This window comes from Oreochromis aureus, linkage group 20 (genome assembly GCF_013358895.1).
Source record: "Oreochromis aureus strain Israel breed Guangdong linkage group 20, ZZ_aureus, whole genome shotgun sequence".
Classification (NCBI taxonomy): Eukaryota; Metazoa; Chordata; class Actinopteri; order Cichliformes; family Cichlidae; genus Oreochromis; species Oreochromis aureus.
Window position 1 is genome coordinate 10,515,530 of NC_052961.1, and position 15,785 is coordinate 10,531,314.

A 15,785-nucleotide genomic window follows, 5' to 3' on the forward strand; every position below is an offset into this window, starting at 1 on the left:
CGACAAAAGAGGAAGATAATTATTATAAAGTAAAAGTACTTATGCTGTACAATAACATACATCCCCAATTCTAAAATAACTTGCGTCATTGTGTAAATGTCATAAACCCATATGGTATCAACAGATCATAGAAAGCTTATCCTCCTGAGACCCAGCCTATTCACTGTAGTGGACAACAGCTAAACTGAAATATATTTTTTTCCTTGGTTCTCAGGATGATATGAAATATTTAAACTGAGAAAATGCTCCACTGTAAGAAAAATAGTAGCTCATATTTAACTCCTATTGAATTTGATGGCAGTAACACATCTCAAAAAGATCATCAGTCAGATGATCTCAAAAAGATCATCAGTCCACAAAAGCTGCATCTGCAAATTGTGGAACAATTTGTGATAATATTCCTCAACATAAAATTGTGAAGACTTTAAATATATATCCATTTACGCTTCATGATATCATCAAAAGATTCAGAGATCTTCAGGCCCACAGGTGGCACTGCATTAAAACAGGCATGATTCTATTATGGAAATCACTGGGCTCAGGAACACTTCCAGAAATCATTGTCTGTGAACATGGTTGAGCAAGACAACCATACATGCATATTAAAACTCATGCAAAGAAGAGGAGCAAGATGTTCACATCACATGCCTACTATGTCCTTTAAATTAGTTTCACTAAAAACATGCTGCATCTATCCTTATCCTCTGCACAGTATAGCTTCTAAAAACATGGGTAAAATAATGAATAAAATCTATACTCATGCACATCAAATCAAAGTTTCAAATCAATTCAAATTGCTAGTTTGAACAGTTGAGAGATGTTTTAGTATAAGGATCCTGAGGTAAGCTGGAAGAATGACTTGTCTCCATCTGCTGGTAAAACAATCCACCACACTATGAAGGTAAAGGATGATTTATTTGGAAGTCAGATTACTTTGTTTTTTAGTTAATATCCTTTTGCTTAAAAAAAACTTGATTTTTGATTAAAGTTAGATACATTTGTTTATCTAACAAATACCTTCGCATGTGAGCAAAAATGTGATAACTGACAGCTGTTATGTTAGCATTTAGCATTAGCATTTCATTGTCAAAATTAATTATTAAAATGATTTATTATTCTTTTTATATATGTGCAGTATATTTTAAATTAAAAAGCAATAATATAATAATAATTTTCAAGACAAAGTGGTGTAAAGGATTTCAACATTGTTCATGCTTCTTAATTTTTTATATTTCATATGACATTTATTTATTTATTGTTGTCATTCTGATGCTTACTTTTCTGCATGGTGACTGAAAATTTGACAGTACTTTCATGTGTTCATAATTACAGCAACTGTGAAAAACCACCAAGACACCATCAGCTGAAATGCAGCTCCAAACTGATCCTGCAGAGTTTACGGTTGGCTGTAGACACTCACAGCTGTACCTCTTTCCTGACCTCCTTCATAAAAAATGACAGTGATCTGGGCCAAAATTTTTTAATTTCATTGCAACATAAGACCTCCTGTTGCTAATTTTCAGTCCAGTTTGGCATACTTCAGCCTTTTCTTCTCGTTTCCCTTCCACTGACACCATTTCTGATGAGGCTAGATGGGCCAGTGGCCAAGCTCCAGATGCATCCCTCATGTCCTGTATCTGGTCTTTTCTGGGTTTAAAAAAAAAAAAATCCTCTGAAAATGGTCATATACACCGACTGGATGGAAAATTGGTGAAAAAGCAGCCATACCTTCAAAAGCCTGGACAACAATGGCTCAAGACCACTTAAAAAATTACAAATCTGGCTCCCTGGAAACAAAATATAAAGAAATGAAGGGTGGTTCAAGACTTGACATTAATTTGTTGATTACTTGGCTTAAAACATTACCTGAGTAATATCATTACTACTACTGTAAGTATCTGAAATCCCAGTCAAAACGAAAAACCTGTATGTAACCTAATTTGATAAAAACACGAGTCAAAATGTTGAGGAACATTTATTCAACAAGAGCAAATGAGATCAATGATCCACTTGTTTTCTTCCAGACACACAGTTACCATGCTACAACATAAATGTTAAGGTTTATACTTTATATGGGCCAAGTGTATGTACAAGCGACCTTAACCATTAAACCATTCCTTGCAAAATTTAATGGCTACATTACAACACCATACCAGTTAAAATCATAATCGATCATCATCTAAAACGTGACCAAGTATGAAATAAATAAAATTCCAAAAATGCATCATATAACCATTTCACTATAGTTACACTATATACTATATTGTCTTTTTATGGAGTCATTTCCTGATCATTGATCCATTATAATTTTTTTAAACACACAGTGCATTCAACTTAGAACATTTACAGTAGCATTTTTCAGTATCTCAATGAAAAAGCCATGACAGGAACATCTACGTTTCATCAAGGGTTACAGGAAACATCATACAAGGGCCACAGAGGTCAACATCCATACCGTTAATAGCAGAGGGTGGGCAACGGGAGCTCACCAATTGTAAACCATTAAAAACACATCATTAGCAGTCATGAAACTGACAAAGTGGCGAAGATGTTCATGGCGATTTATGGCAAAAATGTGTGGCAATATATGCAAATTCAGTAGTATGTAAAATTCTTTTACTCTGAGCTGCCTGTAGCACTGGCTCACAGATGATATGCCTGATGAGCATCTTTCTCTACATGGATTCAGAAAAGTCAACAATGAGGAACGATCACACAGCATCGGACAAAATATCAAAGTCATCGGACAGTTCAAAACACAGGAATGAGTTGAAAATAAAAATCCTCCATGCTGATATTCTGTTCTCACCTTTTTTTTATAATAACTCTGAAGAGTGTAACATGTTTTTTTTCCCTAAATCTTCTTATCTAAAGTTAAAAACATGTCACCCTCCTAACCAGCACTGCTGCTGATAAATATCGGTTATTTCTACCTTTTAGCAGTTCTCATCAGAGCCAGCTGGATTACCTGGAGCTCCTTGGCTTCATGTAGCAGAAAAATAAAACTAACATAAAATAAATGTCTCTCAGTCTTAGTGAGCTGCAGTAGCTCTAAAAAATAGTTTTACTATTAGTACAAATCTTAAGTAAGGACAGGAAAACAGAATAGAAGAAGAGCCCGGATGTGTCATCGTAAAATAAACAAAATCTATTGAAATGTTATTGTTTCATCTGCCCATTCTCATTAGTCGGGTGTCAGATAACGTTGTTTTGTCAAAGCCGAGGCTCATTTATGCACAAGGTGTCCTTTGGTGGCAGCTCATGATGCACCGGGTTATGGCACTGGTGACACAGAACTGTCACTTCCAACTTCATCATGTAAGGCTACTATTTTAAAGGGAGGCATTTTACTTCAAGCCAACCAAGCAGTTTTTAGGGCTTAAACCTAACCGAGTGAAACCACAAATAAAAAGAGGAAAAACACAAAGTGCAATGGCCTCTCTCAGTCCCTGGTAGGATTGCGTGCATGAGCAAGCTAGAGGTGTGTCCTCTCCCCTGTTTGCTGAGCGGCAGGTTGGTGTACCTGTTTCCCGTCAACTCATGACCTCCTGCACATAAAAGAGCCCATTTAACATGAATTCATTGCCAAAGTGCTCTCTCCAGTGCTCCAGTTTAGTTACAGACTTTCTCTGTGCACTCGTCTCTATGAGATAAGCAGATTTACCTGTGCTGGACATCACCTGACTCCCTGTGCTCTAATCGCTGCTCTCTGTTGGACTGCTGACATTTATGTTAAAATTAAAACTCTCTGAATCTGCTTTTTGGTTTTCAACTTGGTAAACCATGACACATAAGTTCAAACAAGAACCAAACCACGGTCTCCTCCCTGACAAAGCTACAACTTATGCACCACCACCGCTTCAGCCTCCTAACAGAGACTTCATAGGTGTCTAAAACCAGACTATTAACTTTCACGGACTAACTATGGCCACTGCATTAAGGCACTGTCACCAAAGGACATTTTATGTTTAACCTGGAAACATTTATGGCATCTGACAAAACAACATTATATCACTCCTTGAGATGAGAACGTCTTGGTTATATATGATTTTTTATTTTTTTGAAATTTATGCATCTAGTATCATCGTCAATTTGTAGCTGGTGATATGATGAAACAACAGTGAACTGTACCATGGGGTTGAAATGTGCCATATTTGATTTAAAATACATTAAAAGACAATATGCATTAATGTAAAATAACAATTATAACAACCTGCTCAGTGCTGCAGGAAAAACAGGGGTAAGTAGTCTGTCCTGCGATGAGGGGCTTTCAGAAGGAAGGAAAATGCCAAAGCTAATTACTAACTAAAACAGAAACTCTAACGTCAGCAGAAATTTATAGCAAACTGTCTGCAAATAAAGCTCTGTGCCTTAATGACCTCATGATTGACATTAAAAACACTCTGGTGGAGGGCACACTAAAGACCACGCTGTAGGTCTGACAACAGCAGGTGGCATTTTCAACTGAAAGAATATCGATTGCGAATCACAAGAGAAAAGTGTAAATATGTATGAAAACTTAGTTCTTGGAGGTTTGGGTGCCTTGGGGCGCTTTGGGTGCCTTGAAAAGCGCTATATAAATCCAATGCATCATTATTATTATTATTATTATTATTATTATTATTTATGATGGCACCGAACACCTAAGCCAGAAAGCACTTCTCCAACCAACACCTCCCTGAGCCATGGCTCTCTGTTCCTTTAGCATAAAACATCTGGTAAACTTTATCCCCTCCTCATGTACTGCACTCATTTGAAAAAACTGCACCTGCATGATGGGTTTTGCAAAGTAAAAATGTTGCAAAGGATTAAAGAAAATGTGGAGACCTTTTTTTCCAAACAGTGCATGCTACACCATGATGCAAACTATGGGAAAGGTAAGGTAGGGCAGGCGACCTGTGTGAGTAAAGGCTGAGAGATACAAAAGAAGAAATAAAAGGGATTTCTTCTCGTACTGGCGGGGAAATACGCAGCGGACCGATCAGGGAGGGAGGTGTAAGGGATGTGAATTCATTAGTTCCTTTCATGGGCCATGCTTACTAGTCCCCTTCACCTCCACATGGCTCTCTTTCTGAAGTGGAAAGATGTTTTGCCCCTTTCGTTCATCTCACTGAGGTGGAGCAGGGAAGCAGGCAGGACCGCAGGCCAGGATCGATGGGAACGGAGGGTTAGTTGAAGCCGGTGTCGGTGCGGTAGGAGTGGTGCCCATCTGATGTTAACTGGGTTGTCTCTGTCGCTGACGGCTGCAGCACTATAGGTTCACCACCAGCCTCTGTACGAGAAGCACAAGGAATATTTCAAGTGCTTGTCAGATGAAAAATCACTCACCGGACACATTGTTAGGTACACCTGTTTAAGTGTATTTTGAGGAACTGCTAATCTACTATGATTCCCCACACAACCATCTCTATAGTTTAGAGTGAAGAGTCTGAAAAGAGAAAAAAATCCAGTGAGCAGCAGTTCTCTGTATTCTCTGATGTCAAAGAAGAATTGTTAGACTGTTTTGAGGTGATAGGAAGCCAACAGTAACTCAAATAAACACTTTTACAAGGTATACAGAAGAGCATAACATGATGAACCTTGAAGCAGATGTGCTACAGCAGCAAAAGAACACACTGGGTTACAATCCTGTCAGCTAAGAACAGGAAACTGAGGCTACAATTCACACAAGATCACCAAGCTTGAACAATAGAAGACTGAAAAACATTGTCTGGTCTAATGAGTCAGTATTTGGCATAAACAATGTAAAAGCGTAGCTCCATCCTGCCTTGTAGTTCAGCCTACCTGAGTGCTGCTGACTCTATGACCACAGTGAACTCGTCTTCAACTGGCTTAGTTCACCAGGAATCACAAAACCCAAATCATCTCAAAATATATGGTTTTCTTGAATATGATAGTGTGTTCAGTGTACAAAGTGTGCAGCCAGCAAATCTGCAGCAACTATGTAATGCTATCATATCAATATGGCCAAAAATACACCAGCCTGAATGCCTTTGCACTGGCTTCCTGTTTGTTTAAGAAGAGATTTTAAGATTTTGCTTACTACATTTAAAGCTCTTTGTGGCCTCATATGGTAATTATTGATGTATTTCACCCATATAATGTTAAATTCTTGGATTCTGAGTGTGTGATTTATGTGTTTTTGTGACACTCTTTGTAGCACTGTTTTTTATAAGTGCTATACAAAAAAACGTACTTGTGAGAAGAAAAAAAAAAAATGGTGCTCGTTCTCACCTCTCTCATCAGATTGCAGCTGAGCCTCCAGGTCCTCAGGGGACACATAAAAGTCCTGCTCCTGGCCCTCTCGAGGCCGTGGTTTACATCTTCCACAGCAGCAGTTACAGCAGCAACACAGGCAGCAACAGAAGTAACAGCCAGTGGCCAGGCCACACAATACAAACAGAGCCTGTAGGAAACCGATTCATGAAATAAGGGTTAAGACAAGAGGTGTAAAAGGTTGTAAAAGAGCAAACAGTAAACGATCCTGTCTTACCTTTGCCCACCAGCTAGAAAGGACAAAGTAAGTGTTAACATTCTCCTCTCCAAACTGCTCGGCCACATATAGCCCTAGAGAGCCATATTTATCGTAAATGTTACGCTTCGTGGGGTCATTCAGGATGGCGTGGGCGTTGTTTATCTCCTTGAACTTATCTGCGGCCTCTGGATTGTCGGGATTCTTGTCAGGGTGGAACTTTAACGCCAGTTTCCTGCAGAATGCATCACAGTCAGCTTTACAGGTGACCAGACCTTTCTGTGAGCTAAGCCAGGTGACCAGAGTAAAGCCTCACCTGTAAGATCTCTTTATATCATCCGTCGTGGCCATCTTGTCAACTCCCAACACATGGTAGAGAGACTCACCCGCGGTGGACAGAGAGCGCTGCCTCTGCTGCTCACTCATGATGTCTCACGTCCACAGGCTGCACACAGAAATGCACAAAATTAAGAGGCACTGCTTGGACTGTTTTACCAGGACATTCATTCAACTAAAGTGAGGCCCTTGTGATTCAGTGCTTTCTGCTGCAGGCAGGCAACAGCTGGTTCTGTGCTGTCTGGATGAAATACAGATGTCCAGTACTTACTAGAAACACCCAGCTGTGTGGGAAATATATGGAAAATAGGTCCAGGAAAGGGGGAAAAAAATAGTGGATTTTTCTCCTTTTTTAAATTTTGATGATATAAACTTTAGATTTTCAGCAGGAGATAAATTCTCCTTATTGATTTTTGAAGGTGTGACATCTTGGCAGGACCCCTGATGCATATGCTGCTTAAAGTAAATCAGCAGCTGACACCCATAGAGACAACGCACTGCAACAGCACAGGCTTTATTTTTGAAGACCAGAAAACCTACTCTTTTAAGAAGACAGAAGCCTCCAAATGGGTGTCATCTCGACACAAATCAACAGCTACTACTCTGTTTAAAGCCCTCTTATGCCTGATTTCTTACATTTTCACCAAAAACTACATGTTCAGTCAAGCGGCTGTCAAATTTCCCCTAGTCACGAATCGCATCCCGCTCAAAAAGATGTCTATAGGAAGGATTAGACTCTGGGTACGATGCTGGGAGCATAATCTCCGTGCAAGCATCATCAGCAGCACTGCTATAGCGCACAGCATCCATGTTGGTTCGCTTCCCCGGCCTGCTCTTGATGCAAGACAGGAATAGATCGTCAGCAGTTATTTTCAAGGACAAGGGCCAGAGTGTCGAGGAAGAAAGGAAATAATGGAAATGTAGCATGAGGCTCACCTTTCAGTCGACTCTAATGCGCTGCGAAACTAACGATCCCAGCAGGTTATGATTTTAGACAGTGCAGCGTGACTATGGCCGCATCTCCTCGCACGTACCCGGACCCTCTCTGGCTCCCACTACACAACCATGGACAGTGCAGCAGTCCGCTGGCTCCGCCCCCCCACCACCCCACGGCGACCCGACGTGCGCGTGCACGACGGGGAGGATGCTGGAGGAAAGATGAGCAGCTCAGTATTTGTCGTGAAAGCTAAAAAGGGAGTCTCTTTAAAAAATATTACATTTAATTTACCCACTGGAAATTGTATAAGAAAGATTTAAAATCGATACTGAGTTCTATGGAGGGCCAGGAGTGACTAAATGATACACCATCAAATAATTAGTTAAATGTGTCATTAATTAAATTAAATTGGAATTAAATTGGAATTAATTAATTAAATAAGTATTTATGCCACATTAATTATAACCCTGGCATGTAGAAACTAACTGAACTGTACTTTGCAAAAAAACTGTTTGTGTGTCAGCAAATACACTTTTAATATTTTTTTAGCCGAGAATGTAGTGGTTTAATCTTCAGATATCTGGTCGGATTGTCAAGATAGAGCCTCTTTGCAAAAGTGCTTTGATGATTTCGGATTGGTTGAATGAATGAATGAATGAATGAATGGATGTGATTGGTTGAACAGGTGTTCGTGATGTGTGTTCTGTGCTATCTGCATTTCCATCAGCGTAGGAGACTCAGCAGCAGATTAGAATCAAGTATAATAACATTTATACATCTGGTGATTTTGTGAATAATCAATAACCAAACTGACAATGCAACACACTGTTTGCACAGAGATTTACAGCACGATGCTCATTTACAACACATTCCTCCATCATTCCCCCTTTTAAACACTTAAAACATGCAGCAAATAAAAGACTGAGTGAAAATGTGGCGCTTCCTGCTGATTTTAAACAGAAACGATCAAATCTGTTCAGACAGTTTAAGTTTGTATTCTCTCAGCTGCAGACTCGCTGCTGTTCAAATGTTTGAGAGTAAAGATTGGATATAAAACAAACGTCAAACATAGACTCAGTCTACATACACACTTGATATGAGGTCAGCAATTACACTGTCTGTGTCCTGTTTTAAGATCATATATGTAAAATTGTTGTTTAAATTATAGTTTCGGAGTATCATACATAACGCCCATGTGAGGTGTGTGACTGTACACCACTATACTGAAATAAATCAGCTACTACTGAAATACACCTGCTATATAATAAACTATGATATACATGTGAAGGTGCGATTAACATGTTTAGTGATAAAGGACAGCTTCCTGCCTTTAGTCTCATTCATGAGCAGTATTAGTTCTCTTCTAACATCCAGAAGTCTGCACGATGTGTTTCATAGTTTCTGACAAGCCTTTGTGAGTTAAAGGTAACATGACCGAAACACCAACATCAAAAAACAAAACAAAACCCCTCACACAAATCATATATTAACCTCATTTATTTTTATTTTAGTAAACTCTGAAAGTTCTAACAGACAGCTGGTGCTTAGAATACAGTTGAATAACTATTAACAAACAGATGATGTAATATTTCTGGACAGACTGGAGTCTTTCAGTATCCAAGGCTGCTCCTCTCGGTGGAAATTCGCCTTCTCTTTCCTCCTTGCATAAAATTTTTTTTTAATCTTAGTTTTAACTCAAAATTCACGGTTAAAAAAAATCCAACACTTATGAGCACCACATAATAAGGAAAATAAAATGGCTCAGTCTAACATGTGCTCCAATGAGACATTAAACTTCAGTAAAATTATGCAGTTATGAAACTTAACTGTAATCTGAGCCAAACTGATTTTCTCAGTTGTAAATAAAACAGTGAAGTAAACGTGACCCGACAGACAGAACCTAAGTGAATTATGTCCAGTGTTTAACCTCTACTGAGAGCTAAAACTCAGCAGAGGTTTTAAAGCTGTGTGCCGGTGATTGGATATCAGCTGCTCATAAAGTGGGTTCGCCTATAAAGTGCTGTGCAGTTTTCTAAGTGTCCATTGCTCTCCGTTTAAATCCCGTTTGTCATCTTTAACCCAGGTCAGTCACTCTGAGGGAAACACAAGCTGCAGCAGCTCTGCGCTCAGGAAACAAACTACATTTACTTAAATGGCTTAGAGAGCCATTTGAGCCTTAAATTAGAGTACTTTTAAATGCAGGAACATGTTTAAAGGACATCCAACTTTGACTGTAAGACAAACAAAGCATTGCATGTGTGTTCCTCAGATGGGCAGGATATCACTATTGGACTGTCTAACCTGCCAACTTCAAGAAGGACTGAGACAAACGACAAAAGAATAGAGCAGCATTCAGTGACCACGACACATGAGCATATTCCTGCAACATTCAGCATCTGATTCTTGTTCATCTGTGTGCTTCTGCTTTTGGTAAGTATAGTTACCTAACTACAGTAACTATAAAGCAGTCACTCTAAACACATGCCGCCATCCAGTTCTAACTACCTGGTTACTTCCTGTCAATTATTTTAGAAACCATGTGGTCACCTGACCTAACACTGCCTCTTCTTGTTCCCCTTAATGTTGACGTGTCAAATGTCAAACAGCTGGAAAGGAAACTACACCAATGCACTGGGATGTTTCCCCAACACGTGCCAGACGATGTTCCTGCCTATCACGGCAGCATCACCATAGACAGCCCGCCTCCTCAGAACCTCAACAAGTCATGTATTGATCACAATGATTATGAAGATGACAGCGAGCGGAACTAAGATTATAAAAATACACCACCGTAATGTTTAGATGGTTTCTAATTATTAATGAATATCATGTTTGTTTGTTTTGTCTGTTTTTCTTTTTGTTTTGTCTTTTTTGGCCTCATTTGTTATTAACAAAGGTCACCAATCTCACACAGTTTACATTCTGTATGTGTTTTCACCTTTACCAGCCACACTCTGACTGCAATTAAGAAAACAAACTTTAAAAAACTGTCGACTCAATGACTTTATCAAATATTGAAGGCATTCAGGTAGAGCCGGCTTTTGAATTACTATGAACACTTACTATATTCTACCTGTACAATAGCGAGCAGAACTAACACTGGAAAAATGCACCACCACAATCTTTGCATGCTTTACAATTATTCATCAATATAATCTTTCTGTCTTTTTTTGCTTTTTTCTTTTGCTTTTTTGCCCTCACCAACAAAGCTCACCAAACTTACACAGGTAAACCTTATTCATGATATAACAAGGTAACAAGGTCAACAATGAAACAGTAACAGTCTAAGAAGTGCATTCTAAACTCCACTTGAGTCAGTTCTATAAATGTGCAAAGACTCATTCAGGACTGTAAAAGGAGAACTGCAGAACCCCAAGTCTTCATCATTAAACCTCTGGTTGCTTCATTTTTTTGTTTTATATCAGATACTTTAAAGGTTTTAGTAAAGCTGCATTGCCATGGTGGGGCAAAGTGCTTTTGTGTTTGTGTGTGTGTGTGTGTGTGTGTGTGTGTGTGTGTGTGTGTGTGTGGTGAATGCCTATGAAAGGCCTTTTCTTAAAGAGCAAAGTGGGATTTGAATTTGAGTTACAGCAGACCGTCGCCACTTTGAAGTGGAACGCAGCCCTCCTACTGCAGACAACAAGAGGAATTGAACACGCTGTCCACCCTAGTCCACAGCAACCACCATAGCAACCGCCTAGTGTATGACCTTAAAAAACATGTCCTTTCTTCACAACTGTCAAAAATATGAAATAATTTGCAAAGAGTAAAACTGTTACAGCTGCAGAGGGCTCTTTTGAATCTGTTTATATAACTAATAATATACAATATGATGTAACCATGGAGACAGAGTAAGTCATGTGAGCTAGCGTGCATGTTTACTACAGTGAATGAGGCGATTGTGTGCACAGCGTCCACACACTGCACAGGGTCAAGACATGACTTCAATATTGTTTTATACAAAATAAAGTTGTTTACAATTATTATCTGTCTCCCAAATAAGCACAGCTGTTCATGTTTGTCATTACGCGTTTATTTGTAAGAAAATGATGAACTTCACATTGTGCACCTAATCAAAGCACATTTGATAAGTCTGTTTCATTCCTTTGCACCATGAGAGCTGGAGTAAATATATATCCTGACAATTAAAGTTGAGCAAACGTCAGTGAAATCTTGAAACAGTAGACACAGGTAGAAATGGGATCAGATTCATCTCTGCATAGTCAAAGGCAGATACCGCCTGTGTTCAGTCCATCATATGAAAAAGGAAGCTGTAGCACAGTCCATGTGCTTTTGCATGCACGGCTAAAATGTTCTCAAGCAGCTCAGTCTCAGAAATGTCTCTAAAGTAGACATGTACAGTGTAGTGTAAGCACTGAAAGATCATAAAGAAAACACTACCATTTATGTCAAACTAATGTTGGAGAAAAAAAATAGAAAGGCTATGTTTGGTTTTAAGTTAACCTTTAAGAGGGCGACAAAGACAACATGTATACAGGACTGAAAAAACATTAAGAAATACAACATATGTGGAGACAAATTCAAAAATGAAAATTGCAACAAACATCACAGTTACATTTTTGATTTTGAGTAAGTTTCACTTAACATTTGTGTTTTTATTCTTGTAAATGTGTTGCTCTCATATAACACTGTGCTTTTTATTTTTAAGGCAAAAGTGAAATAACGTAAAAATACATAAATGAATTTTTTAGCAAATATGCAAAGCAGTTTACAATGTCATGTGCAGAAATAGTTTTGTAAATAAAAATCATCATGAAGAGCAGCAGCCTATGGGAGGTTGTTTCTGCCACTGAGGAAATATACATAACCCAATCTCTTATTTTATGGATGTTGTTTTTCAGTGGCAGAAACAACCTTCCATAGTAGCCTAATGGCTAATTGCACACAAGAGCTCTTATGTTTGATCTTTGTGAAGTGTGAAAGGCCCAGTAATGATAAAATACAGCTTTAAAGCCACCACAACATGAAAGATTCCTCTCTACTTGAGTTTGCAGAATTTAGTGGTTTTCACATCTGAGAAAAGCCAAAATCCAGCATAGAGCGGCTGAGTGAACGTGGTGTGGACTCTGTGGAGAAGGGTCATAGTTTCAGATACACTGTAGAAGGACAGGATGCCCGCACTGTGATCCAGGTACACTCCTATTTTGGAGAAGTGAGGACCTGAGATGGAAGTGTGGCTGTTGTTATGCCAAAATTCATATGCTTTTTTGTGACAATTCAAAGCCCAACTTTTCTCATTGCGTCCAAATTTACATTCGTCCCCCCACCCTGCTCTGCCAATATTTTTGTAGGCGACTGCAATGTGAAATCCTATCCCTATCCACTCCACCTCCCAGTAACACCGTCCAGTCAGACTCTCTCTGCTCAGGACCTGAGACCATGCAGTGAATCGATGTGGATTATTAGAATAAGACTGCTGTTGTTTCATTAATGTCGCCTTTCTGTTCCCCTCTGATAAGAGCAGCCATTTGTTTGCTGTGTTTGGGTCCAAGGTGATTGCACGTGAATAGTTTAAGAATCCAGCTCTGGTCCTTGGCTCTGGTTTTGGAACTGACAGCAAAACATCCACTTGAGTGACTATGAGTGAGATGTTTGACCATGTCTCACTCAGGATATCCTGTAGCTTATTTCTGGTTTCTGACACAGCTGCTGTCACATCCTCAAAGTACCTCAGAGGACGGATATTGATGCTGGAGGAGTCTATAGGCTGTCTGAGTGGTGACAGTAAGGGGTGGTTGTGCAGAAACAGATTGTGATCCTCTGTGTCTATGAGCTGCTTCAGCTCAGCATCTTTGTTCTTCAGCTCAGCAATCTCTTGCTCCAGCTTCTCCTGAAGCTCTTTGACTCGGCTCACTTCAGTTTCCTGCTGGGATCTGATCTGCCGTTTTACATCAGAGCTTCTTTTCCAGATGAGACGAATTAGCTCAGTGAAGATCTTCTCACTGTCCTCTACTGCTTTATCAGCGGAAAAACTCATTGCCCTGACCTCCAGCTGAAGCACATTCACTTCTTTCTCTCGGTCCTGGATTCTTTGCTGGATTTGTAGTCGACTCACCTCGAGCGCTCTTTGCCTCTCAGACCTTTCTGCTACAGCTGAAACCGTTTCATGGCCTTTATGTTCATCTAAAGAGCAGACATAACAGATACTCTGCTGATCAGTACGGCAGAAAATTTTCATCACCTCACTGTGACGAGAGCAGATGTTCTCCTGGAGCCTCTTGAAGGGGTCTGCCAGTTTGTGTTTCTTTAAAAGAGCCACATCATAATGAGGCTGAAGGTGCTGCTCACAGTAAGAGACCAGGCACACCAAACAGGACTTCACAGCTTTTAGTTTTCTTCCTGTGCAGAGATCGCAGGCTACGTCTTCAGGACCAGCATAGCGCTGATAAACAGAAGCAGCTTGGAGTGCGGTCTTCTTCAGCTCCTCCACTAACTCTGCTAACATTGTGCTTTTCACCAGGACAGGTCTCGGTGTGAAGGCCTGCCTACACTGAGGGCAGCTGCAGATTCTCTTCCCCTGCTCTTCATCCCAGTGGGTTTTAATGCAGTCCATGCAGTAGCTGTGTCCACAGGGAACTGTGACCGGATCCTTTAGTATATCCAAACAGATTGAACAAGAGAAGCTTTCTGGGTGCAGCTGAACTCCTTTCTGTGCCATTTCACCTCTCAGCATCTGTGCCTGTGTGAGTTTCGTTTCCTGAGAACTGAGACTGCTCTGACCTCTGAATGTAAGAATTGTGTTTGTGCAGTACACGTCACCACATTTTGGTTACACCCATGTCTAAACTGCAGGTCCAAAGGGGAGGGAACACACAGAGAAGAGCTCCAGTATTTAAAGAAGAAGTGTTAGAAGCTGTTTTTCATTCCAAGAAGAGAAACAGTACTCTGTGTTTAGGCTTTACTCAGTTAAATCTTCAGCCACCAAAATTTTTAGGTGGTAAATTCATCTTTGAATCTCTGTCTTTAGAGTTTGTGCTTTACTTCTCCACAAATCCATTTCCAAAATGTCATATATAGTCAAGTAAAGACAGCTATAACATTTAAAACAAAAGCAATTAACCCAAAGTCAGATACAGACACATGGAAGTCAGACACATGAAATAAACTGCATTTCCCATCCCAATCACACAGAACAGGACACACAGAACACATTTTCTTTTTTACATTTTTGTTCCCATACACTAACAGTCCATAATGTAAATTCTCAGTTGACCCATCATTACTAGTAATCAAGAAACAAGGAAGCAATGTCAGACAAATTTGTAATAAATAGTCATTTTAATAACAAAAATAATTCTAATTCTAATCATTTACACCTAAAGTTCAAAGCACAGAACTCTAACTCTAATAGTGTGTAAAAATGTGTAAACTGACTACAGGGTGAAGACAGGACTACATAGTCTATACAGATTGAGCCTCAATTGGTGCACATACTCGACACAGGAGGGTCAATCAGAGAGGAAGCAAGACACAAGAGAATGTGTCAAAAACTGTCAAAGTAAAACAGGAAATGATTAAACAGCCAATACTGAAATGAGAGTAAAGACTAAACATAAATGACAAATTCAGGGAAAACACAAAAAGACTAGCATTAGGGTCATTCTACATCTGAAGGAAAATTTATTTCACTTTAAAAAGTGTCCCTTTATCTTATAATTTTCTGTTAAGTATTTAAGAAAAGCAAATAATAAACCAACTACACTATTCATACAACAATTCGGACTATAACGAGGTAAAAGCTCAAAGCCCTGTGAGCTAAGAAAAGCATTTCTGATTATTGGATTAAAAATGAGACGGTAGCAGCTTGATTGCACAAGTTAATGTTTTTAGATTATGACATGTATCTGCCCATCTATTCTTTATTTTTGCCTGTATTGTTCCACACAATGTTTGTATAACTTCAAACTGAACCTGTGTGCGCATTAAATAAGAAAATGCTGTCCGACTTTTAATTTAATCAGTAGTTCCGGTTGGTTCTCCCACTGCTCTGACCGTTACTGTTCCTCGGCAACCGTGACG

The 15,785-nt window shown here is 39.4% G+C and overlaps 2 protein-coding genes across 2 annotated transcripts; both read right to left on the minus strand.

The window, feature by feature from the left end:
- Nucleotides 1–1,976: 1,976 nt before the first annotated feature.
- On the minus strand, nucleotides 1,977–7,863 carry dnajc5aa (DnaJ (Hsp40) homolog, subfamily C, member 5aa). Its single transcript, XM_031735906.2, has 5 exons — nucleotides 7,745–7,863; nucleotides 6,789–6,917; nucleotides 6,494–6,707; nucleotides 6,235–6,406; nucleotides 1,977–5,272 (listed from the first exon to the last, which is right to left on the minus strand). Exons 2-5 carry the CDS (start codon nucleotides 6,896–6,898, stop codon nucleotides 5,169–5,171), a joined length of 600 nt encoding a protein of 199 aa, XP_031591766.1. The 5' UTR covers nucleotides 6,899–6,917; nucleotides 7,745–7,863; the 3' UTR covers nucleotides 1,977–5,168.
- Nucleotides 7,864–12,594: 4,731 nt separating this feature from the next.
- On the minus strand, nucleotides 12,595–14,488 carry LOC116317212 (tripartite motif-containing protein 16-like). The gene has a single exon (XM_031735908.2). It carries the CDS (start codon nucleotides 14,437–14,439, stop codon nucleotides 12,745–12,747), a length of 1,695 nt encoding a protein of 564 aa, XP_031591768.1. The 5' UTR covers nucleotides 14,440–14,488; the 3' UTR covers nucleotides 12,595–12,744.
- Between the last annotated feature and the right edge of the window lie 1,297 nt (nucleotides 14,489–15,785).